We start from the raw sequence: 23,970 nt of genomic DNA on the forward strand, positions 1-23,970 counted from the left end.
GGCATCTCCTGTGAATGATTAACAAGAGGTCCCCGCTGCAGTCTTTAGTGTTCGGTTCAGGTTCTACACAGGGCTCCCAGCACCAGTAACGTCGTTGGAAAAGTCGTTATTGGAAAATAATAGCATCTTCTTAAACAGGATGTTTTAAGGGCGGGGTCTTATGCCTGGGATGTAAAGAGACTGTCACATTTATAACTAAGGAGAGGCAGAGCAAGCCTCTGGATGTTTGGAAGCCTGGGGAGGAGGGGTAGGCTGTGTTCTTGGGGACCTGGAGATATGCAGCGGACCAAGGGTCTACCTCGGGGCAGGCAGTGGCCCCTGAGGAAGAGCTCTTTGACACAGAGCAGCCTGGTGAGGGACTGGCCGCCTGGCCAGGAGGGAAGCTCTGGTCACTAAGGTATGATGGTCACGGTGGCTGGTGGCCGCTCCTGGAAAGACCATCAAGAGGATTTGCACAGAGCGCTGAGGGCAGGCTGGAGGACTTCTGTTTTTTTTTTTGCGAGGAAGATCAGCCCTGAGCTAACATCTGTTGCCAATCCTCCTCTTTTTGCCGAAGAAGACTGGCCCTGGGCTAACATCCATGCCCATCTTCCTCTACTTTATATGTGGGATGCCTGCCACAGCATGGCTTGATGAGCAGTGTGCGGGTCCACGCCCAGGATCCGAACCTGTGAACCCCAGGCCGCCAAAGCGGAGCACACGAACTTAACCAACTACACCACCGGGCCGGGCCCATGGACTTGTGTTTTCTTCATTTTAATTTTCTAAATGTATATGCTCCCTTTGCCCAGTGATATTTGAGGTAGCTTACAAAAACACACGGCATGGAAAAATCTATACCAATTGCTTTGGAGTGACTTCCACCAGGTGTTGGGAGAGAAAATGCAAGATGCAGAGACCTATGTATAATGTGATGCCCTTTTTGTAAAACGAAATGCGGAACAAAACTACAAAAACTGAGGACCAAAAAATCTCTGTCTGTATTTGCATTTGAGTATATGGATTATATGATTATGTAGAGAAAGATCTGAACTGGTATATACGAGGGCTCAGTGAACTATGCAGCCCACTGCCTCTTTTTGTAAATAAGGGGGTTTGGGGGTGACACAGCTGCACCCATTCACACCACAACAGCAGAGTGTGGCCAGAAAAGCCTGGAATAGTTATTATCTGGCCCTTTACAGAAATGTTTGCCAAACCCTGATGTATGTCATGGTGTTCACATGGATTCAGGGGTGCAGGGTTGGGGAGGTGGGGTGGGGGCCAGAGATGAGGCTAAAAAAAGCTAATATGTGTGATATGGGCTAAACTTATGTGCACTTTTGTACTAGGATGTGTGTGTGTGCGCACACGCAGAAGGAGAACCCATGAAATGATGGTTGCCAGCCTGCAGATATGTGGGCAGGGAGCCCACATGGTGGGGGTCCTGTGTGCTTTGCTTTCTTCCTGAACACTGATCTGTACCATTCTAGTTCTTCAGTGAACATATATTATTTCCAAACCAGATAATCTACTAGAACACTGAAAAGTCAAAAAAAAAAAAGTATCTCACATACCTTCCAGCTCTTTCTAAGAATGAGGGATTCTGAACAATTTGAGAATTCTGTGGAAGGGACAGTACTGCTCCATGATCCCAATTTCTGAAATCTTTGGGGATGTTTTTCTTTATTTCTTTTTAGTTAAATCTACATTGCACGGACATGGCTTCCTATGGCAATTTGAAACATTACAGATAAAGCTGAAGGTCCTCCTTCTCCCCCGCCTCGTCCTCCCTCAAGCCACTTCCCTCTCCAACGACAAGAGCTGTCATCAGCCTGACACGTGTCCTCCCCTCCTCGACCCTATGTGTTAGGTCCATGTATGTGCATGTAAATATATATGGACACGTGTGTGTGTTTGCCCCACACTTAGTGTACTGTGGAAATGGCATCTGTGGCAGATCTTTTAGCTCTCCTGCATTCTTTTTAATGTTGTCCAGTGTTAATTGCACAGTGCACGTGGACCACGGTTTAAGTATTTGTCTATTAATAGGTATTTAGGGGGTTTCTATTCACCCTTATTTTTTCTCAAATGTTAACTATCTTTCCTCAATGTCCTACTAAATAAACTCAATAGCTACTGTTTATTGAGCCCTACAAAGCGCTGGGCGTTCCACATGAAATATCACATTTCATCTTGTCAACAACTGCAAGAGGCCAGTGTTACTATCATCCCCATTTTACAGATGAGGGAACTAAGGTTCAGAGAGGTGATGCAATTTGCCAGAGGCCGCACAGCTATAAGTAGCAGAACAGAAATTCGAATGTCTATGTGCCCCCCTCTCAGTTTACTAGACTGTGCACACCGAGGGCCAGAACAGACCCTGGCCTGAGTCTCTGAGTTCCCGGGAGTTCACAGATAGTGGGGCAGGCAGGTAAGCCCCCATCCTCCCTAGAGCGGGGTGACCAGGCTGGAAGGCTCTTGCAGCCCACCTCGGACACTGTCCGTGTGTTCCATAGCAGGGGGCTCTTGGGAGACATGGCCTCCCTGGGGTGAGGGCCATGTGGAGACAGAGCACTTCCAGAATGCCGAGAGCGGGTCCAGGCTCTCCCTGTGTGCAGCTCACGGTCTGCTTGTTGACCAGGACTCGGGACAGTGAGGCGATCCTGAGGAGGGCTCCTGGCTCTTACCCGGAGCAGGTTCCTATTTCCTCTACGTTCTGGTCTCCTCATCTGTACAGTGGGGGTCGAACCTGATCCCTTAGGCTGGACCAGCAGTGCTGACCCCTGGCTGCACACTCAAATCACCAGGGGATTTTAAATATACTGTTTTTTTTAGTGTGATGAAATATGCATAATGTGAAATTTACCATTTTAACCATTTCTGAGTGTACAGTTCTATAGCGTTAAGTACATTCACATTGTTGTGCAACCACCACCACCATCCATCTCCAGAACTTTTTCGTCTTCCCAAACTGAAACTCTGTCCCCATTAAACACTGCCTCCCCATCCGCCCTCCCCCCAACCCCCACCATTCTAGTTTCTGTCTCTATGAATCTGACTACTCTAGGTCTCTCCTGTAAGTGGAATCCTACAGTATTCGTCTTTTGTGACTCATTTCACTTAGCTCATTTCACTTAGCATAATGCCTTCAAGGTTCATCCATGCTGTAGCACGTGTCAGAATTTCCTTCCTTTTCATGACTGAATAATACTCCATTGTGTGGATAGACCACATTTGTTTATCTATTCATCCATCAATGGACACTCAAGTTACTTCTGCCGTTTGGCTATTGTGAATAATGTTGCTGTGCACATCGGTGTTTAAATATACTTTAAAATATACCAATGCCCAAGAAAATACAGATGCCTAGGCTCCACCCCGCCCCCCACACCCGCCTGATGAGATTGGCTGGGGGTTGACTCTGTTGTTGGAATGTTGTTAAGCTCCTCAAGTGGTTCTAATGCACAGCCAGGCTTGAGATCCCGGAAACAGCTTTCAGGATGAGTACTTAGCTTAGAGCCCGGCCATCCTGGGTTTTGAGCTGGTGTGACGGGGTGCTGTTGGCTGGTGTGTGGCCCTCATAACAGGACAGGGAGCTCCGCTTGCTCTGAGCCAGAGTCCAGCTCAGGACTCCTCTTGGCGGAGGACCCTGAGCCAGCCCTGTGCTGATGTCTTGCCTGACTCTCCTGGGAGTTCCCCCTGCAGCTTCCCTGGGGGTCAGGTGGCTCTTCCCAACGTCACTGATGGTGCAGGTGCCCAGGTGTGAGGCATCCCTGCCCAGCCTTTCTCCAGGCAGCACAGGACCAGGGCTCATGCACTCGAGTAATAGGCTGGGGACAGGCATCCAGAGTGGACGCCAGCGTTTCCACGGCCTGAGGGAACAAGAAAGACGAGGGGGTCAGGTCTCTCCTGGAAGAGAAAACCCAACAAATTCCAGACTGAGGACAAGCTGGGAGAGGCTACCGAGAGCAAGGGGACCTGGGTGCTAATGCCCTATCACCCACAGTCCCAAGGGGCCCCGGCTGCGACCTCCACAACGTAAAAGGATTGGAAGGGTCAGCTCGAATGGCAGAAGCAGAGCAACGGAGCCATAGGAGCCAGGCGTCCCAGGGTCCGGCCTTGCTTTGCTGCTTACCAGCTGGGGGAGGGTCCTGGGGCTTCTGTACCAGACGACCACAAACTGGGGGGCTTAAAACAACAGAAATTTGTTCTCTCACACTTCTGGGGCCAGAAGTCCAACATTGAGGTGTTGGCAGGGCCGTGCTCCCTCCAGAGACTCTAAGAGAGATTCTTCCCCTTGCCTCTTCCGGCTTCTGGAGTCTGCTACCGCCCTTGGTGTTCCTTGGCTTGTAGACACATCACTCCAGTCCAGCTTCACATGGCCTTCTCTCCCTTGCGTGTGTGTGTCTTCACGTGGCCTTTCAGTAAGAACACCAGTGGTTAGATTCAGGGCCCACTCGAATCTAGCATGACCTCACCTTAGCTTGATAGCATCTGTGAAGACCTGTTATTTCCAAATAAGGTCACGTTCACAGATACCAGGGATTAGGACTTGGATGTATCATTTTGGAGGACACAGTTCAATCCACAGCACCAGCTGTGTGACCTCAGGCAAAGTATTAATCCCTCAGTGCCCCCTTCTGTGTATCCTGGGGACGGAGTGAGCGTGTCTGCTTCCTAGGGAGGAGTAACTGAGGCACTCTGTTTAGGGCTCAGGAGCATCAGTCTCACTGGGAAGCTACTGCAAAGTGCAGACTCCTAGGCCCCACCTGGCTCTACTGAGTTGGAATCTGCCTTTTAACAAGACCCCCCAGGTGGTTCCTGCGCACAGCAGCGTTTGAGGAGCTGGGAGGGTTCAAGGATTTGCTGCAGTGCCTGGCACAGCAGAAGCACTTCATACACGTTAGCCATTATTTCTGGTTTTTATTCTCCTCCCTTTTACAAATTCTGAGAGCACCTTCCGTGTGCCCTAAGTGGCTCCAGCCACCACACCAACAGGGAAGAGGCAGATGAGGCGTGATCTCTGCCCCCAAGGAGCCCAGAGCTCAGAGAGGAAAACAGCTACCTATGATTTTTTAAAAGCAGTTGGATGGATCTGTGTGATGATTGGATTTTGCCAAGGGTGCGAGCAGGCCCTAAGTGCCAGGTGGGACGCAGTACCCAGCTGGGAGCCTGGCTCCAAAGTTGGTTCAGCTCCCCTCCAGCCAGACGCTTGGTTGCTCAGGCAACCAGCCGATGCCCCAGAGACGATGAGCAGGACACTGTGCCCAAGTTCCTGCTGTTTCCTTGGAAGCGGTAACCACCGCAGGGAGACCGCCCCCGGTGGGGACTCGGGGCTGAGTGCCCGGGCTCTTTCCCCTCTTTCAAACAAATTTCCCATCTCCCCAGGACTTGGTTTTCCAGGCAGATGTCAGCTGGACCCCCAGCTGTGGCCAGTCTGGAACTGCCACTGGGCAGCTAGGGAGGCAAGGCTCCACGCTTCAATTTAAAGGACATCTTGTTCGTTTCGGCAGGAGGCAGCAGCATCGATTGAGGCAGAGAAAGCACCCTGGTCTGCCTCTCAGAGTAGAGTGGCGTGGTGGTCGGGGGCTCAGGATCCAAAGCTAGACCTGGGTCCCACGTCCCGCTCTGGCTCTTACTAGCTACATGACTTAATCTCTCTCAGCCTCGGTTTTCTCATCTGTAAAATGGGACTAATTATACCACTTACCTCGCTGAGTGGTTGTGAGGATTAAAAGGATTTATTTTATACAAAATGCTCAGCACAGGGGCTGGCCTATGGAGAGCCCTCCAAATGTGATAACAGTTATGCTCTTGTGTCACCTGTCACAACCTATTATGCAGAGTGGTTGTTCTGGAACACAGTAAGCCGTGGATAAGTGGTAGCCAGTATTACTGTAATTTGTGGCTTTGTTAGAGTGTGTTGAACCAGCCTTACTCTCCAGCCGACAGTTGAGTACCAGGGCTGGGCTCGGGTCTCATTATGCGTCATTTCCTCCACTCCTGGCCCCTCCATAGAGCCAATGCCCCACTCAGAGTAGGTGTCCCTACACCCATCTTGAAAAACCTGAGTCCCTGAAGGGTATTTGCTGATTAAGCCATCTGTCAATTAGTTGGATCAGCAGTAACAGTTTGGTAATTGTATCGGCTAAGTTGGGGTCTCTGTGCAGAGTCCGCGAGGGGAGCTGAGAGGATATGAGCTGGTCTTAGATTGATGATCAAGACTTGAGGGCCAGATGGGCAGTTTGGGGGTGACACACAGAAGCCAGTCACAGCCCTGGGTTGTATCTGAAGGCAAAGTCATGGTGCTTGATGCTAAAAGGATTTAAGAAAAGGCATTTTGGAGGACTGAAGAGAAGGCCAAAAATGCCCCCCACCCAAGTTTTGGAGCCCCCAGAAGCACACTGGTTTGGCGACAACGGTGAGCTAGCTGGCACACTTCAGCATCCACAGCCCCAGCAAGTCTGGAAGGAATGAGGAGGTCGGGGGTCCCCTGTCTGGGAATCAGGGAAGAATCAGGGAAGCCAGAGAAATCACCCAACTGGTCCTTCTCCCTGGGTGTGCAAGGGACATTTGGGGACACCACCCTGTAGACCTCAGAGGGAAAGTTGGAGGAGCTGGGCGTGGTGGCAGGGTGCCGCTCACATACTGGCCTCAGCAAATAAGCATTGCCTGAGTGATGGGCAGAGGCAATGAGCATGTTGCTTGTCCTCTGGGGGTGTGGTGACAGAGGGGACTCCAAGACTTCAGGACAGGACTGCCCAATAGAACTTCATGCAGTGATGAAAATGTTCTCTATCTGCATCATCCAGTATAGCAGCCACGAGCCACGTGTGGCTGTTGAAGAGCAGCTGAAACGTGGCTAATGAGACCGACACACTGAATTCTTAGTTGTATTTCATTTAATTAAGTTAAACATAAGTAGCCACATGGGGCTGGTAGCTTTCGTGCTGGACAGCACAGCTGTGGGACCTCCACTGGAGAGAAGTTTTAAAAGCCGGTCCGGTTCCTCCCTCGTTTTTCTCAGTGGCTCCTGGAGCACCCAGGCAGCCTTTCCTCTAATGACAGGTGGTGGGGAGCATGCGTGCTCATATGAGCCTCAGCCTCGGAGGCTGCGGCAAGCGACAGAGCAGCAGCCCCATCACCGGGAGGCGTGCTTTCAGCACATTCTGAGTCACGCCTCTCCTGGCGAGGGGCACTTTCCGGGTGACAGCTCGTCTCCTGTGGAAACGCCGACAGGCTCCACTTTCCCGGGCTGGAGCACCCCGGCGTCTGTGGTTGCCTCTGCTGTGGGAGCAGTTGCTGGAGAGATGGCGGATGTTGCCCAGGTAACGTCCCCTCCCTGACAAGCAGAGGGCGAGGACTGCAATGGAGTGACTGGCTGTTCCGCACAGGAGGCAGGAGGCTTTTCCTGCTGGCTCTGTTGTTTCGGGAGCTGGTGGGGCTTAGTCAGGGATGCTGGGAACCCTCCTAAGTCCTGCCTGCTCTGGACCACTCACTCACAGCACTTGGTAGGTGGTAAGAACGAGAGCTGCTGTTTAGCAAATGGGGCTGAGTTCTTTCTATCTATTATCTCATGGAACAGCCACGGCAAGCCTTTGACAGTAGTTATTCTCATCCCACAGTGCAGACGAGAGAACTAGGGAGCAAGTAATAGACTGTAAGTTCCTCGAGCACGGGGGCCTGTCTGCTGTGCTCACCATGGGTATCCTTAGTACTTAACACAGTGCTTAGCACATTATAGTAGATATTTTTGTTGGGTGATTGGATGGATAGATGGATGGATGATGGATGGATGAATGGATGGATGGATGAGTGACGGGTAGATGGGTAAGTGAATGGATGGATGGGTAGATGGGGAGACGGGGAGATGGGTGGATGAAGTAGAACTTAGATTTGAACTGCAATCTGCTGATTACAAAATCTGCACTCTTAATCACTGAGCCATACTGCCTCTGGCTTTGTCTGATGTCCTCCTTTGCCTGCCTAGGTTGGGGTTTTTTAAAAACACCTTAATTGAGGTGTAGTTTACATACCATAAAATTCACCTATTGTAAGTGTATGATTCAATGATTTTAGTAAATTTATAGAGTTGTGCAACCATCACTACAATCTAGTTTTAGAATATTTCCATCATCCTACAAGATGCTCTCATGTCTGTTTGCAGTCTATTCCCTATTGCCACCCCCAACCCCAGGCAATGACTGTTCCACTTTTTGTCTCTATAAATTTGCCTTTTCTAGACAGTTCATATCAAAGGAATCATACAATATGTCTTTTGCATGTGCCTTCTTTCACTTAGCATAATGGTTGTGAGCTTCATGCATATTGTAGCAAGTATGAGTGGTTCCATCCTTTTTACTGCCCCGTACTATTCCATTGTCTGGGTACACACATCTTACTTATCCATCATCAGCTGATGGACGCTTGCGTTGTTCCCAGTTTGGGGCTGTTCTGAGTAATGATGCTGTGGACGTTCATGTACACGTCTCTGTGTAGAGTCTGGTTTTGTTTCTCTTGAGTAGATTTCTATGAACAGAATTGCTGGGTCATATGATAAATTTATGTTTAATGTTTTAAGAAACTGTCAAACTGTTTCCCCGCGGTGCTGTACTAATTTACATTCCCACCAGCAATGCGCACGGATCCCAGTTTCTCCACATCCTGGCCAACACCTGGTATCATCTGTCTTTTCGGTCACAGCCAGCCTGGGGAGCATGAAGTGGTGTCCCTTTCTGGTTTGCACCTGCGTTTTCCTGATGGCTCGTGGCGTTGAGCGCTTTCTGCGCGCTTACTCCTAGGCTGGGGTTTGACCTTTTCAGCCAGGTGTTGGCAAACTTTTTCTCTAAAGGGCCAGAGAGCAAATATTTGGGCCTTTTAGGGCCACGTTCGATTTCTGTCGCATATTCTTTGTTTTTTTGGTTTTTTCTCTTCACAACCCTTAAAAAATATAAGACCACTCTTGGCTTCCTTACACAGAAACAAGCAGGGAGAGAGTTCCAAGGCCCCTGTCAAAGGAATCCAGCTGGACACGGCACGAGGTCCCCCACCGCTCCTGGTGAGGTGGGCTCAATGCGGGGACCACACTGCAAAGCCAGGGCCAGGCTCCGGGGAGTCTGGGAGTCAGGGTTCCAGAGATGTCCTGTCCCAGCCCCACCGTGATTCATCACTAGATGAGCTCATTGCAGTTCCTGGGATGAAACCTGCTAATTTGTCACCCAGGGCGAGTGGCTGGGCCCCTGTGGTCCTGGACAGGCCTCCCTCTGCCCTGCAGCTGCCCTGTCCCAGGGCTCAGAGCGTCTTCTGGGGCCCAGGGGCCTGCCCACACCCCATGACCATGACGTCACAGCCTCACTGTCCACCTACTGCTCCCACTGGCCCCTCCCACAGATCCTCCCACGGCCCCTCCACCCTGGGCCCTGGCTCTCAGAGCCGTGTGGACTTGTCCTGGCCTCATCCCATGCCACCAAGCATTCTTGACCCCTTCCTCGCAGTGTCTCTTGGCGGGTCTGTCCCTCCTCTCCACCATCTGCGCTGGCCGTGACCGATGTGACAGAAAGAGGGAGACCTTTGGAGTTGACCAGAGCCAATTTTACTCTTGAATTGTCCCTTCTAGCTGCATGACCTTGGGCAAAGTCATGTCACCTCTCCAGCCACCGTAGTCTTGTGTGTAAATGGGATACTGGAGTCTTGTAGCAGAAGCTGCAGGCACCCCACCCTCTCAGCATCGTTCTGCTCTGACAGCTGCTCACTGTGAGAGCGTGTGACTCTTGTTTTCTGGTGTGGGAGCACTTTGGCCTGGGCACAGGGCAGCCAGAAGTACCAAGCATCCAGGAGGCTGGTGGATGAATGCTGTACTTCTTGCTCCCTGGGTGGGTCACTCTGAGGCATGACCAGTGTCTCCTAGAGCCCTCGTGAGATTCAGCACCTGTTCCCAGAGTGGGCACCGTTGCCCGATGCCATCATAATGCTTGATGCTGCCCCGTTAACTGACTCCCTTCTCTTCCTGTCTTCTGCACTCTCGCTTCCGCCCTGCACTTGTGTGTCCTGCATCGCCTCTCACATAAATAAACTGTTTGCACTCAAGTCCTTGTCCCAGGGCTGCTTAGCCTGTGGCGCAGGTCCCCAGCTCCTAGGATTACTGAGAGGATGGAATGAGACGATGCTCAGAAGTGCTCAGCACGGTCTCTCGTACGTGGTACATGCTCATTGAATGTTAGCCCTTGTTACAACCCCTGGGACCTTCAGGGTTTGAGTGCAGCCTCTGTGACCATTGTCCTGGGGATGCCTCTTAAGCAAGGGCTCAGGCGCTCACGGGACAGCTGTTGTCCTCCCCGCCCTAAGGAGGGGGCTGTATCGGTGAGCACTGAGGCTGGGCGCACCCAGGAAGGGGCTCATCGGAAGCTGCGTTGGGGCTGGTGGCGCCCAGGGGGCCCTTTTGCGTGGGCCTCGCTGCCTCTGAGTCTCAGTGATGTCTGAGTGTGGAGAGCGGGGACCTACTCACAGCCGCTCACTCCCACAGGCTGGCTGGATTCGGCAAAGTTTAAATGAGGGTTGGCGGGATCAGTGTTCACCAAAGATTAATGATGGCTATTTCTAGGTTGTGGGATTTTTGAAGGCTTTTTTCGTTTATCCTCTTGTTTGTGCTTTTAAGCTTGGTTTAAATTTCTTATAATGTGCATGCATCATTTTCACAAAAAGAATGAATTCATTATTCTTTGTAAAGTAAATAACTTGCAGCTGATCAGAAAAGAGGGCACTTAAAGCTCAGACTGTATTCAAATCTAGAATCTACAGTGGGAAGACAGGGGTATGCATCATTGTGGTTTTCTTTGGGGCTGAATATATGGCGAGTTTCTGTGACCATTTCATGGTCATTTAAAGATTCAGCAATTCTCTGGGTACGAAGCAAAACCACAGTGTCCAGGACTCAAAGAAGCATTCATCCCCTGGGATGGATTGGGTTCTTGCCTTGAGAAGTGTCTCCACCGTGTTAGAAGTCAGGCACTGTGTGTTTGCATAGACCTGGCAGTGCCGGGAAGGCCGTGCTCCTGGCTTGCTGTGCCAGGGCGGGGAGGCTCCAGGCTCCTAGACTGTAACTAGGACCAAGGCTGGTGACAGTCACAGGGAAGCCACAGGGAACCTGGGGCATCTTGTCATTAAAGTCATGGGGTTCAGCAAATACTCATTGTCACCATCATCCCCATCAAAAGCATATTTACTATTCACTAAACACCCACCCCTGACGGAACTCGCTGTGCATTTCTCTCGGGCCTTATAGGATCCGAAATGATTGACAAGTAAATGTTTCTGGTCATTCTCCTCCCCCACCTGATGGAGACTGTGCCATCAGTTCAACAGCTGTGTCCTCTGCCCTGCTGGCCCTCTGAGAGCTTGTCTCTCTCTGGTCTTTGATGTGGGATGGTGAACAGGCAGCGAACAGTGAGACCCAAAGGTGGAATGAGGAGAGGCTGTCATAGGTAGGAAGGTCGGTGAAAGGAGAGAGGGAGAGAGAGAAAGAGGGAGGGACAAGTTATATTCATTTACATAAGCAAGGTCTGGGATGATGAGGGGAATAAACTTTGGTGTGAGTTAAGGATGCGGGTGATGGTGGTGGTGATAGGGGGGTGATTAGCAAGTAAGAGGCTCCAAAAATTAGGGAGTGTAAAAAAATGGGAGAAAGAAAATGGGACACTGTTTGTATCACTGTGGGTTGTACATTTCCTCCCTTTAAAGTTCTTCAAAAGAGACCACTTAAGCATCTGGGTTCCCTTTTTGTTCCTGGTGGCTCTTCTATTTGGACTGTGCTTTTGAGTGTAACTCCATGCAGAGAGTGGACCACGTGGGTTCAGGATTTATAAAGCTTCCCCATTGGAAGAGGCGTTTTCCTGCCTAATTTACAGAAGAGACGCTGAGGCTCAGGAGGTGGAATATTTTACAGGAAGAACCAGGTCTGTCTCACTCCAGAGTCTGCCTCCTCTTCCACCACGAGGCCTCACTCAGCACCATCAGCCCCTCAGTTTGAATATGGACTACGTCCCCCAAATACTTCCTTTAAGGCACTGGGATCCAGGACCACTTTGTAATTCTTAACTCAGAAACTAAGTGGTCAAGGAGACCCTGGCAGCTTGGGGGCAGTGGGGGACCCTGACCTCCTCCTTCGTCCTTCCCTCGTTCAGACTTTGCTCCGAGATTGTGACATGTCACCCCAGCTGGCTGCTGGTGCAGTGACACTAAAATTAGTTTTTCCCCAAGGAGCAGAGCACTTAATGAAGGAGTTCATCCAGTTAGAAAGAGAGATTCCCGGGCAAGCCGGGGCAGCAGTGGGCCAGGCAGCTGCGGGGCCGGGAGGGAGCCTTTGGCTGAGACCTCTGCCTTCCGAGGGCTTCTGTTTCCATGATGTCAGAGAGGCGGAACTAACTCTGCCTCAGATTGAGGGAGGCAGCGGCTCCTGCCCCAGCCGCTCTCCAGCTTCAGACACAGCGCCCGAGCAAAGGTGAGAATCCGGCTTCCTCACCAAGTGGAAGCTAAGGGCCGCCTTACGTGTCCCGGGGGCCATGCTGGGCTCCGTCCCCACCTGGCTGGAGTTGAATTCCTGGCCCCAAGCCTGTCTGTCAGGTGTCTTAGCTGAACACCACACTCCAAGGGGACCTCTTAGGATCGGGATGAGCAGAAAGAGTGCCTCCAACTCAAGGAAAATCCCTTTGTGGACCTGTCAATGCTTCTACTCTTACTCCATGTGAATACTCGGGGAATACGTTTGGCAGAAGATGTGATCTGAAATGATTGGAAATGACTCTTCCAGTGTCCAGGAGGCCTGGCTGTCTGCACATGCACCTGTGACTTTGGGCACGACTCTTCCTTTCTCAAGTGTCGGTTTCCTTGTGGGCAGAGAGTGGTCCACACTGACAGTTTCTCAGGCCTTTTACATCCTAACGCATCTGATTCTTGGATCATCTTGTATCTTCGGCCCTCAGCATATCAATAACACTTTTTGTGTCTCTTTCTCTCTCCCAACCAGAAAAAGATTTACAAATATAAGAAAGTCCTGAGTAACCCAAGCCGTTGGGAAGTTGTCTTGAAGGAGATCCGAACTCTGGTGGACATGGCCCTGACATCCCCCCTGCAGGACGACTCCATCAACCAAGCCCCACTGGAAATTGTCTCGAAACTGCTCTCAGAGGTAAGACACTTCCCCATGCTTGATTTTTGCACTTTCTCCCCGCTTTAAGTTCTTTTCCTTTACCTCCACTGAGCACCAACTCTGCGCTAAGCAGTAGAATTGGATTCGAGTTTGTGTTGTCTCCCCGTTGCTGAAGGAGGTGAGTGGTTCCCCCCACCGATTTGAGGGAGTTGAGAAGGAGGTTTGCCCCCAGGGCTTCCAGCTGAGCCGTCCAGGAGTTATAGCAGGAATGAAGGCCCTGCCATGCCCCATGACCGAACTTGGGATGGGGGGGTATTGGGCTTGGGCCTGGGCCTGAGGCTGGGCTGGTGGTGGTGATGATGGCAGCTGGTTTCACAATCCTCTAGTACATTCCCGGGCAGGAGCACATCCTTCCTGTCCCCGTGGCATTGGAGCCAGTAGTCCCAACCCGCCTCCGTCTTCCTCCCGCACCGGCCTGCATCAGCTCCAGAGGTCCTGGCTGATATGGCTTTCTGCCCTAATCACCCCCCACAGCCTACAGATATGATTTTAAAAATCAGGAGATTTCACAACAAAACGGGAATTTCCAGCTTCTCTTTAAAAACACTCAGAAAACGCAGCAGCAGTTTGCAGCTGGCTCTGCCTGGTGCCGCCCATCTGCACCATGTGCTTTGCCAGGCAGCCCCACACTGGGAGTGTGTGCCAGGCAGTGTTCTGGGCTTTCGAATGAAGACACCCTGCCCTCCTGGGCTCACGTTCCGGCAGGGGAGGCAGAGGGGAACAACGAGACTGAATCAGCACGTCAGTCATGCTGGTCGTTAGAAGGAAGCATATTTCTGTTGACTCTGTTCTAGGCGCTATTCTAAGCACCTCACAAACATTAATACTTCTCTCGTTTATTTGCCTGCCTGGCCTCCTGGGACACTGGAGTTGATGACTCCTGATTTAAACTGTGCATGGCCACCAGGGTGATGCTTCTGTCCTCCTCCCCTAGGAGTGGCCCCTGCTCCTCTGGCACCCCTGGTTCCCTGGGGAGCTCCTACACACCCCCTCCGGCTCCCGCACGAGTTCTCTGCTGCCTAGAACTGCCCCTGTCTCTGCAGGCCGAGGCTGGTCACTCCCCATCAGTCCAGGAAACTGGCCCAGGCCTGCCGTGTCTGCTGAATAGAGGGTTCCTCACTCTGGGAGGAGGTGGGGATGAGAGGTAGAAAGTGAGGGGCTGAGACGGGCACAGGCAGAGGAGCAGAGGATGTGTCCTCAGATGGGAGACCAACCTCGTTCTGCAGAGAAGTAGAGACTCAGGCTCTGAAACGAGTCGTGGTCAAGGTCTGGAATTCGAGGTGGGTGCTGTGTGCCCAACCTCAAGTCCAGGCTCCCCACCCAGAACAGGAGAAGGGGCCCAGTTGGCAGGCCGGGGGCTGGCTTCTCATCTGGAGAAGTAGGCACCTGCTGTGTGCCAGGCAGGCACCAGCTGCCTCACACACAGCATCCCACTTAATACTCGTGTTCTCCCTGAGAGGGGAGCCTTGCCGTCTCCATTTCGCAGATGAGGAAACTGAGGCCCAGAGATACCCAAGTGACCTGCCAAGTGAGCAGTGGGGCTGGAAATGCCACCTCAGGGCTGCCTGGCTGTTACTCCAAGATCACACTGCCCATGGCTGCAGCCCCACCAGCCCGCCATCAAGTCAGGCTCGTCATCAGGACGATGGCAAAGGCGGCAGAGGGGCACTGTGGCCAGCCTCTGGCGGGATTTCTTTCCCATCTCAGATATGTGTCACATGACCACGTGCCCTTGGGCCTTTGTATCACTTCTTGGGCTTTAAATCAAGGACCTCAAAGTCAGCTGATCCCCAAGCGGTAGCGTGGAGAGACAAAGGCATTTAAAGAAAGAGAAAAAGTGGAAGAAGCTCTATATGCCGTGCACCTACTGTTTGTCAGGCAAGGAATCAGTATATTACCCCCGTTTACTGATAAACGCTGCCATTCGTCAGAGACAGAACTGGGACTGCAGCCCAGCAGCGTCCCCTCAGTAAGGCCTAATGCCTCTCCGAGTGGCATTGACGTTTTTTTGAGCACATGCTCCGTGGTGATCACTTGGGCAAGAATTTAGAGCCGATCTTTTACATTTCTCCCAGGGACCCCACAAGGTAAGTATTAAAATGTGCCGAAGAGCAAACCGAGACTCCGGGAGGTTCAGTCGCGTGAGCAGGGTCACTCGGATAAGTGGTAGGCCAGAATCCACGCCCAGCTCTGCCCGATGGTGAACCTTATCACCTGTGTAGACGTGACGTAAACCTGAATTGGTAGAGATGTTTTAGCGAGTGGGGAGACCCGACCATGTGGGACAGTGGTTAAGAGCAGGTGTGTGGAGTCCGAAGGACCCAGCTCTGCCCTCAGGACAAGTTACGAGACCTCTCAGGGTCCAGTTTCTACCCTTGAGTTGGGGGCTAAGGTTGGCACCCATTTCATAGCATTGAGGATCGGATGCCCTCATGTGGATACAGTGCCCAGCCCTGTGCCTGACAGACAGGGCACGTTTGACAAACGGTCACATTTTTATTGTCACCAGAGATGGGTGTGATCTTGACTGTAAGCACCCTCAGCTAGATGTCTAGAGGGGATGGGTGGAAAAACAAACAAATCTTCTCTCCTCGCCCTTTTTTGTTTAGAGTGTGTGGGCTAGATTCTTTGTCTGCTCTCTTTACTCAAGTTGTTCCCGAGGCCTCCTCCTAAGAGGCTGCAAGTGTTGCCTCACAGGCCAGAAGAAGGTGCGCAGGATCCCCGGGGGGGTGGGGGGGAGGCGGAGGAGGGGCTGTGAGGTGGCAGAACAGCTCTGAGAAAGAACCATCCGTCCACTGGCCAAACAAAGCCGGCGTCCCCGACCTCCCGGCCTTTGTTGAGTTGAGTGTGTGGAGTGGCCACTCAGCTTGGGGTTCAAGTGTCCCCTCCAGTGCAGTGGCTCTTAGTGAGCGCTTACCACCTGGGGTCAGAAATGGCCTTGGTGGAGAGAAGTTTTCCTGCAAAATGGCATGGGATGACTGGGACAAAGGAAACGGCGTCTGGTCACCGAGGGCTCTTCCTGGAAAGGTGCACGGGTGGGGGTGAGGGACGGCTGGTCCCTTCAGAGCTGCCTGAAAGATGGAACCACTCCTTGGTGGGTTGAGCACGATAGCTCGGTGGTTAGAAATCCAGGCTTTGGAATCAGGACAGATGGGTCAAATCCCCACTCCACTGCCTGTTACCTGTGCTCTGGGTGAGCGACTGCCCCTCTTTGAGTCTTAGGTAGCTCGTCTGTCAATGGAGTAGCAGGAGAACCTATCATAAGAAAGAGAGACGGGTGGGGTGAGTATTACACAGCTCTGACACAGTGCCTGAGGCAGAGTGAGTTTGTCCTCAGTCATAAGGAAAGACCAAAGCCAGGCTTTCATCTACCCTGGGCGGAAAAATGACTGATGCCTAATAATCTGCCGTAAATAGGCTGCCAAACTCCACCAACATCCACAAAAGGAAGAAGGTGTTGGAATCCAAAAAACATCCTTCCACATGTTTCTGGATGCTAAGCCCCTAGGTCAGGCTGTCCCCATGGGAACTGGGGCCTCCGGGAGCTCAGGCACTGACCCTGGTTCCCTGGCCGCCTCCGTGCCTCGGGCAGCCGGCTTACTGAGCAAAAGCAGTTCTCAGCTCACGAGCTTTTCTTTCACTCTAGCTGCTGTGAACATGTTAGACACCCTGACTGACGCTCCTTAAACCTGGTCAGCGGTTGGGTGCCATGGGGCGCTTTCTAGAACCCGGGAACCATCCGTCCTGCCAGTTCACTGACCAAATGAGGAGGCACGTTACAAGCAGCCAACATGGCTGTGCTAGGACATATGAATTGACACCACTGAAAGCCCGTGTCCACCAAGACAAACAGACAAAGTGGAACTCATCACGAAACCAGCAAAAAAGACAATAATGGCTGTTTCTGAGTTTTCCCACGATTTCTCGTTTATCATGTATTCATCCCTTTCCTCTTTTGCATACTCACAGGATGGCGGTAACAGGTAGCAGTTATGTAAGAAAATTCCAGATTGGGAGGAAAAAAAACTAAAAATTAAGCAAGTTTAATTCTTTCAAGTTTTTATTGTTTTCCCAAGTTAATTGCTAGAATTTGAATTCAGCTGAAACATCTTGGGCCAATTCATGCAACACTAGTGTTCCCTGGGAACCTAGTTTGCGAACCAAGGAAATAATATATTTACTGCTCCTAAAGGACTGCCTGGCACAGAATCAAGACTCAAAAGTCTGTTTCTTTGCATGTTTCTTACAAACCTGCCTTCTGGTTTCCAGGTGGTATCACTATGACCAGGGCCAAGGACGGGTTTAGCCTAAAGAAGATCCCAATTTACAGAAGAACAAACTGAGTCTCATTGAGAAGTGACTCGTCCAGGGTCACATGATCTACAAGTGGTGAAACAGGGACTTGGAACTCAGTTTTCCCTGCCCCGAAGCCATACTTCTCCCCCTTCCCAACCCTGCCTTTAAGGGTCTTCTGATCTGTTTAATTAAGAAAAAGTGACAGCTTTACTCTCTCTGAGGGCTGAAAGCATTTTTAAACTGTGTGGACCTTTGAGATACAGATGTTCGTTTTCTTAATATTGTTTTGTTTTGCTTTCTCTTCTATTCCTCCTGCATTCTCCGTTGCATCGTTCAGAACACAAACTTGACTACCCAGGAGCATGAAAACATCATTGTGGTAAGTCTCTCGCGATCCCTTTGCCTCTGCCCACCTCCCGGTGCAGTCCTTCCCCGGTTTCAGTTAATTCTGGAAGCGCCAGCGTAATGCACCAACACGGCGACCTTGCTCAATTTTGTCTTTTCTATCAAGCCGGATGTGTCTCCCTCCTGCCTTTGCACATTTCAGAGCCCCAATCGATCAGGGGGATGTAATGATCAGTCTTTGAGGTTCGTAGCAAATGTCTTAATCGCCTCCTCCTTCCTGAGTCTGCAGTGGGGAGCTGAAGGCAGGAGACGGCAGAGACCATGTAATTTCTTCAGAGGCATAACCCTATTAGCTGAAAGGTAAACGTTCTCCTTCTTGCCCCAGGACACGTCTCCCAATTAATCCACAAATAGAACCTGGATTTAATTCCCTCTGATACACAAAGTGAGATGATATTTTCTGGGACTTGACTATGATATAAGCATCCTTTGGGGTGAAATATCTTCCTGGTTGATTTTAAGCTATGAAACGTGACTCCCACTAGAGAGAAGAAAGAAATGAAGTTGCGCGTACTGGGTGCCAAGTGCCATGCTGTGTATTTGAATCCATGGCTTTGCTGTATATTTGAACCTATGGATTCAAATACAGCCCCTGCTCCCAAAGACTTCATCTTCTCTTGTAGGAAGACAAATGAGATCACTGTAAAAATAGAGGCAGGTAGTGTAGAGAGTGGAGTGATAAACTCACCTGAGAAAGAAGCCAGAGAGCTTCCTGGAGACAGCGATGTCTGAGCAGGGTTTTGAAGGATCAGTAGGTGTTTGCCAAATGGCAAAACAGGATAAAGGCATTCCAGAGAGAGGAAACAAAACATGCACAGAGATTTAAAGCGACATGGTATATTCTGGAAGCTTCAGCATTCCTGGAGCATAAAGCATAAGGAAGGGGGAAGCAGGGAAGTCGGACTTGAAGTGGAAGTGAGAGGCAGAGCCTCGTGTGCCTGGGAAACGACCTGGAACATTGCCCAGGAAGTCCCACAGCTGCCGCCTTTGAAACAAGAGTAATGTCCAGACACAGGCCCCTCTGAGCTGAATTAGGGCTTTGGGGACCTGCCCAGCCGTGGCAAACCCAGCCTAGAGAATCACCCTCCTTGCCCAGGCTGGGTCCTGTGGGCACCAAGGGAGGTGAGCCCTGGCCTTTTATTGCAGAGAGTAAAGGCAGCAGCTTCTGCGGAGCCCCAGCTGCAGCATCTGGCACGTGTAGGCACTCGGTGGGTGTTTGCTAAAAATATAGAGGTTTTTCCCATGCTCCGCCCTGACCCCCCCTTGCCTTCTCTTGCCAGAACAGGGGGCACCCCCAATCATCCACCACCACCTTTTCATGGTATAGTGTTAACTAATAAATGCATTTAACAAACGTTTGTTGACATGTGAGTACAAGTATGTGCCAGACACCAGTCTCTATTCCATAGTCATAGAGCCGCCATCAACGGACTTACTACTGCGTGCTGGGAGAGCTTGGCAGGCCAATGAATAATCAAGAAATAACATGGTCAGGGGTCAAGGTTTGGTCAGGGTGTTAGGGTAGCACAGAGGGCAGGCACCTAACCTTGTCTGTCAGGGACGGTACTGGAAGGAAGATGACAGAGGGCTTCCAGGAGGAGGTGAGCAAACTGAGTCAGAAAGGATGGATAGGAGTGCTCCAGGGAAAGGCAGTCCAGGCAGGGGCCCCAGCACGTGCGAAGGAAAGCGGTGAGACTATAGCTGGTGGAGAAGCAGGCAGGAATGGGGTGCTGGGGAAGGAGTTGGCATCTTCCTCTCCCTACTAGAAATACCCATGGGTCCCACCATGCCCCTCAGCCCTGGAAGGCGGGCGAGGGCCTTGGACTTGGGACGAGCCTGGGAAAGGAATTTTGATCTGAGAAATCCAGGCTGCATTTGTCCAGCTCACTTGGCTGGGCTGACCCCTTGACTGGGCCAGGCTGAGCCTCCCTGCTCAGCAGGGGGGCCTGAGAACAGGGAAGAATTTGATCTGAGGGTTTGACCCTGAGCCTCCCTCTCAGTGTTCTTTATTCCCAATGCTGTTGTCATTATTATGAACCTTCTGTAGCCTCCTTTCATTCCAACAATCACATCATCTGATTTGACCTGTTGGCAATTAGTCATCTCCCAATGGGGCTTGGTATTTTTTATGTATTTTTTGTTAAGTACTTTGGAAAGTAACTTGAGTTGGTTTTATGCAATCCGTCAGTCAGGTGCCCCTGCAAGAGGTAATTAATTGGTGGCTGGTAACGGCTGACGTGTCACTGGCGAGCGTGGACCTGGAGGCCAGACCCCAGCTGTGGGCCCACGTGCTGGTGAAGAATGTGGGCTTTAAGCTGAAAGTGGCTTCAAGTTCATAGCCACGTGCAGACCTTGGGCCCACCCTGTTACCCATGACCTTGGGGAGTAATGGAAGAACTTTTAATTTTATTAAAATTATCTTTTAGTTTGCAAGTATTTCATGAGTATATTTCATTGTAAAAAAAAAAAAAAAAGTAGATTTCACGCCATCCCAGTGCCCTGTGCAGACACAGCCCCTGGGGGTTTCCAGGTGGTGACACACCCACACAGTCAGATATGGTCGTGTTTTTATTTTTTGCTTTTTAACATTAATGATGTGAAGTTGGATGTGTTGTTCTGCATTTGCTTTTTCACTTAACAGTATGTCTGGGATCTTTCAAGACTTCTCGTGCATATCTACCCAGGGTTTCTCATGCTCAGCACTAGTGACATTTGAGGGTGGGTGATTCTTTGTGGTGGGGCCTTCTTGTGCATTGTAGGATGTTGAACAGCATCCCTGGCCTCAGCCCACTAGATGCCAGTAGCACTCCCCTGTCATGACAATCAAACACATCTCCACATGCCAATACCCCCAGGGGGCACAGTCACCCCCTGGTCGAGAACCACTGGTCTACCCCGTTCTTTCTACTGGCTCTAGAAGATTTCTATTTAACCAGATGGCCATTCATATCATTTCCAGCTAACTTGATGCTCTAAGCCTCAGTCTTCTCATCTATGAAATGGGTGTGACAAGAATGCCTTTCTTATGGGGCTGTTGGGAGGAGGGTTAAATGAGCTCATGCACCTAACATGCTTAGCAGAGGGCCAGGCTCGTAGAAAGATTCCACAAAAATACAAGCTCTTTTAATTAACTGTACATTTTAAAGTTATCATCACTCTGTGACCAGGGCAGGCCTTGTAACCTCCCTGACCCTCTGTTTCTTCATCTGTACAAATGGGATTAACTAACTCTTGACCTCCTATTCATCATAGGATCAAATGAGATAATAGCCATGGAAGCACAGAGCCCATGCTTGATGCCCACTGTGGGCACTTAATTTGTTCCCACTCCTTTGGCTCATTCCCATGAAAGAGGAGGCCTGGCATGATTGAAGGGGCTCAACTCAGGGGGACTGCCCCCTGGGTGTGGTCCCTCCTCCCCCCAGCTGGTCCCAGAGCTGGGTGTGGGGAGCAGAGCGGCTGGCCAGGCAGTGACTCCCAGGCTGGGGGGAGGTGCCCTGTCCTGCTGTCCCTGCTGGGACATGACCTCTCCCTGTGTTTATGGCCGGCTGGCACGTTGGGAGGGCTCAGCACAGAGCAGCAGAGAAGCCCCACACAGCGGGCCAGGCGCTGACCCTCTGAAGATGGGCGTGCAGAGCCAGAACCGTGGGCCAGGCTTACTTTTGGGTGTTTTGTTGCCTTTCGTTGCCCTGTTTTTCATTAAATGTAGTTGCTGCCACCAGCAAGTTGTTTATTTCCTGGTCGAGTGGAGAGCTAGGGCTGAGAAGTAGTATGGGTGTAACTCAGGCTCCCAAGTCACAGACATAGGTTCAAATCCTGGCACTGCCTCCTTCTAACTGCAACCTTGGGCCGCAGACTTAACTTCTCTGAGAAAAGGGGGCAATCCTCACACCCACCTCCCAGCACGGAGGGAAGATGAGGTGACAAGACGCGGTTGACACAGCCCAGCACTAGAGTGCCCCGGAACATGACTGCTGTGGCCGATGTCCCTCTTGGTGTGTCATTATCATCAGGATCATCCTTGGTTCTGTGACTGTGGGAGTTGTGAGAGGATAGTGGACTCCGCCTTGCAGTCAGCTAGGAGCCCACCAGCTCCCTCCCCTTGCCATCTGGGAGAACTTTCTACAATGATGGAAAGTTCTCTCTCTGCGCTGTCCAATACGATAGCCACTAGCTCCGTGTGGCTCCTGAGGACTTGAAGTTTGGTTAGTGCAACTGAGGAACTGCATTTTTAATTTTATTTCCTTTAAAATGGTTTATTTCAGGTCAGTTAAAATTTGAACAGTCACATGTGGCTGGTGCTGCTGTATTGGACAGTACAGCCCTAGACAGATCAGACCCTGGGCCCGTCTCCAACTGTTTGTCAACCTGATTGTTGGTGCCGCGAAGCAAAACCTTAATTAAGATGACTGTTTTTCACAGAGGTGCGCTCATTTGCATGACTGGTCAACTAACGATCGCCTCCTACTGGCGACCAGTTATGCTTTCCTTTCCCTAATGGTCCCGGGACAAGCAGAAGGCCTTCCTGAGAAGTCCCTACCCAGACCCAAGGGCATCGCTGTAGGGGGCGGATCGAGGAGACCTTCTGAAACCAGGCAGGCAGGGTCTGAGCTGGGGCAGTCAGTGATGGGGAGACCGACAGAGCCTTCCTAGGGAGTCAGGCAAAATCGTTACCCCTTGCTGCTGTGCCCGGTACAGCCCAAGACAGTCCCCTGTGATGGTGTCAATGACATGCTGTGCTCCAGGCAATGTGCTTATCCCAAGTCTTAGACTCCAAAGCTTCTCCAGTTTCTTCTCCTCAAATCTTCCCAACAATTGTGTGAATCAGTAACTCTAGTTTTCCCCATTTTGTAGGCCAGAAGATTAATGTTCAGAGAGGTTGAGTTGTTCACCCAAAGTCACACAGCCTGGCAGTCTCGGTGCTAGCTCCTGAGTCCCCTATTTGCTGATCTTGTGCCCAGTGTGGCACACAGGAAGAAGAGTGGACTTCACATAGGCATTAACCATCCAGTAACTACACTTATTGAGAGCTGGCCTCTTCTCCAGCTCTGTGAGAGGCACTTTATATACCAGGGGTTCTCAGTCGGGGCCAATTTTGTCCCCCAGGGGGCATTTGGCAAAGTCGGGACACATTTTTTTTTTAATTGTTCAAATTTCTTAATTGGAATTTGAAATTCAGCAAAATCATTAAAACAAAAATTATGAAAGGAGCAGAAAAATCAAGAATCAAACATCATTCGGGTCACTGGAACCGTGCACAGGAATGGTAGTGGAAACCAGTGACAACTGTGCAGCCAGCCTAAGAAGGCTTGGGAAGCAGTGGGTTCAAGGGCATTAGATCGTCAGCCCCCCTGAATATAAAATGAAGTGTGTCTGGACACATTTTCAGTTGTCACAACTGGGTTGGGGGTGCTACTGGCACCTAGTGTGTCCAGGCAAGGGATGCTGCTGAACATCCTACAATGCACAGGACAGCCCCACCACAAGGAACGGCTGGCCCCAGATGTCGCCAGGGCAGGGCTGAGAGCCCTCTCTGTGCATCCTCACAGCGGCTCTCTCTACTCCACCTTCCTGGTGGGAACCTGGGGTTCAGAGAGAGGAAGAACTTGCTCTCATGATCACACTCGTAGTAAACACTTGAGTAGAACTCACCCAGGGCTGGCTTACAACCACTACGCTACCCTGCCTCGTAGTTGGGGACTGTTGTCTGAGGGGGACGTGGAAGGACGTCAGCAAGTCATGGAACCCCTAAAGTGACATGCGTTATTGTTGGTGTATATTTTTGGGGGAGTGCAACCAGAGCTTTTTTATCAGCTTCTCAATGGGAGACATCACCCCTAAAAAGTGAGGCCTGTAAGTTAGAGAATGGGCCTTTTCTGCCCAGAGGGTGACAGAGGTGGCTGGAGGGAGGTTGTTTCCATCCTGAGTCTTATGTAGACACACACCTCCCATACGATTCCCTCCCAGAGACTCAGGCTGACATTTGTTCGTTGTCTTTCAGGCCATCGCTCCTTTGCTGGAAAACAACCATCCACCACCAGATCTCTGTGAATTCTTTTGCAAGGTAAGGCGTTGCTGAAGGG

The 23,970-nt window shown here is 51.0% G+C and overlaps 1 protein-coding gene across 1 annotated transcript in view; it reads left to right on the forward strand.

The window, feature by feature from the left end:
* The window catches only part of CMIP (c-Maf inducing protein), a 241,356-nt gene that overhangs the window by 170,252 nt on the left and 47,134 nt on the right, over positions 1-23,970 (forward strand). Inside the window, exons 4-6 of the mRNA XM_058528354.1 lie at positions 13,004-13,165; positions 17,820-17,861; positions 23,889-23,951. Coding sequence (XP_058384337.1) covers positions 13,004-13,165; positions 17,820-17,861; positions 23,889-23,951 — 267 coding nt within the window. The remainder of the gene's footprint in view (positions 1-13,003; positions 13,166-17,819; positions 17,862-23,888; positions 23,952-23,970) is intronic.

This window comes from Diceros bicornis, chromosome 32 (assembly GCF_020826845.1).
Source record: "Diceros bicornis minor isolate mBicDic1 chromosome 32, mDicBic1.mat.cur, whole genome shotgun sequence".
Classification (NCBI taxonomy): Eukaryota; Metazoa; Chordata; class Mammalia; order Perissodactyla; family Rhinocerotidae; genus Diceros; species Diceros bicornis.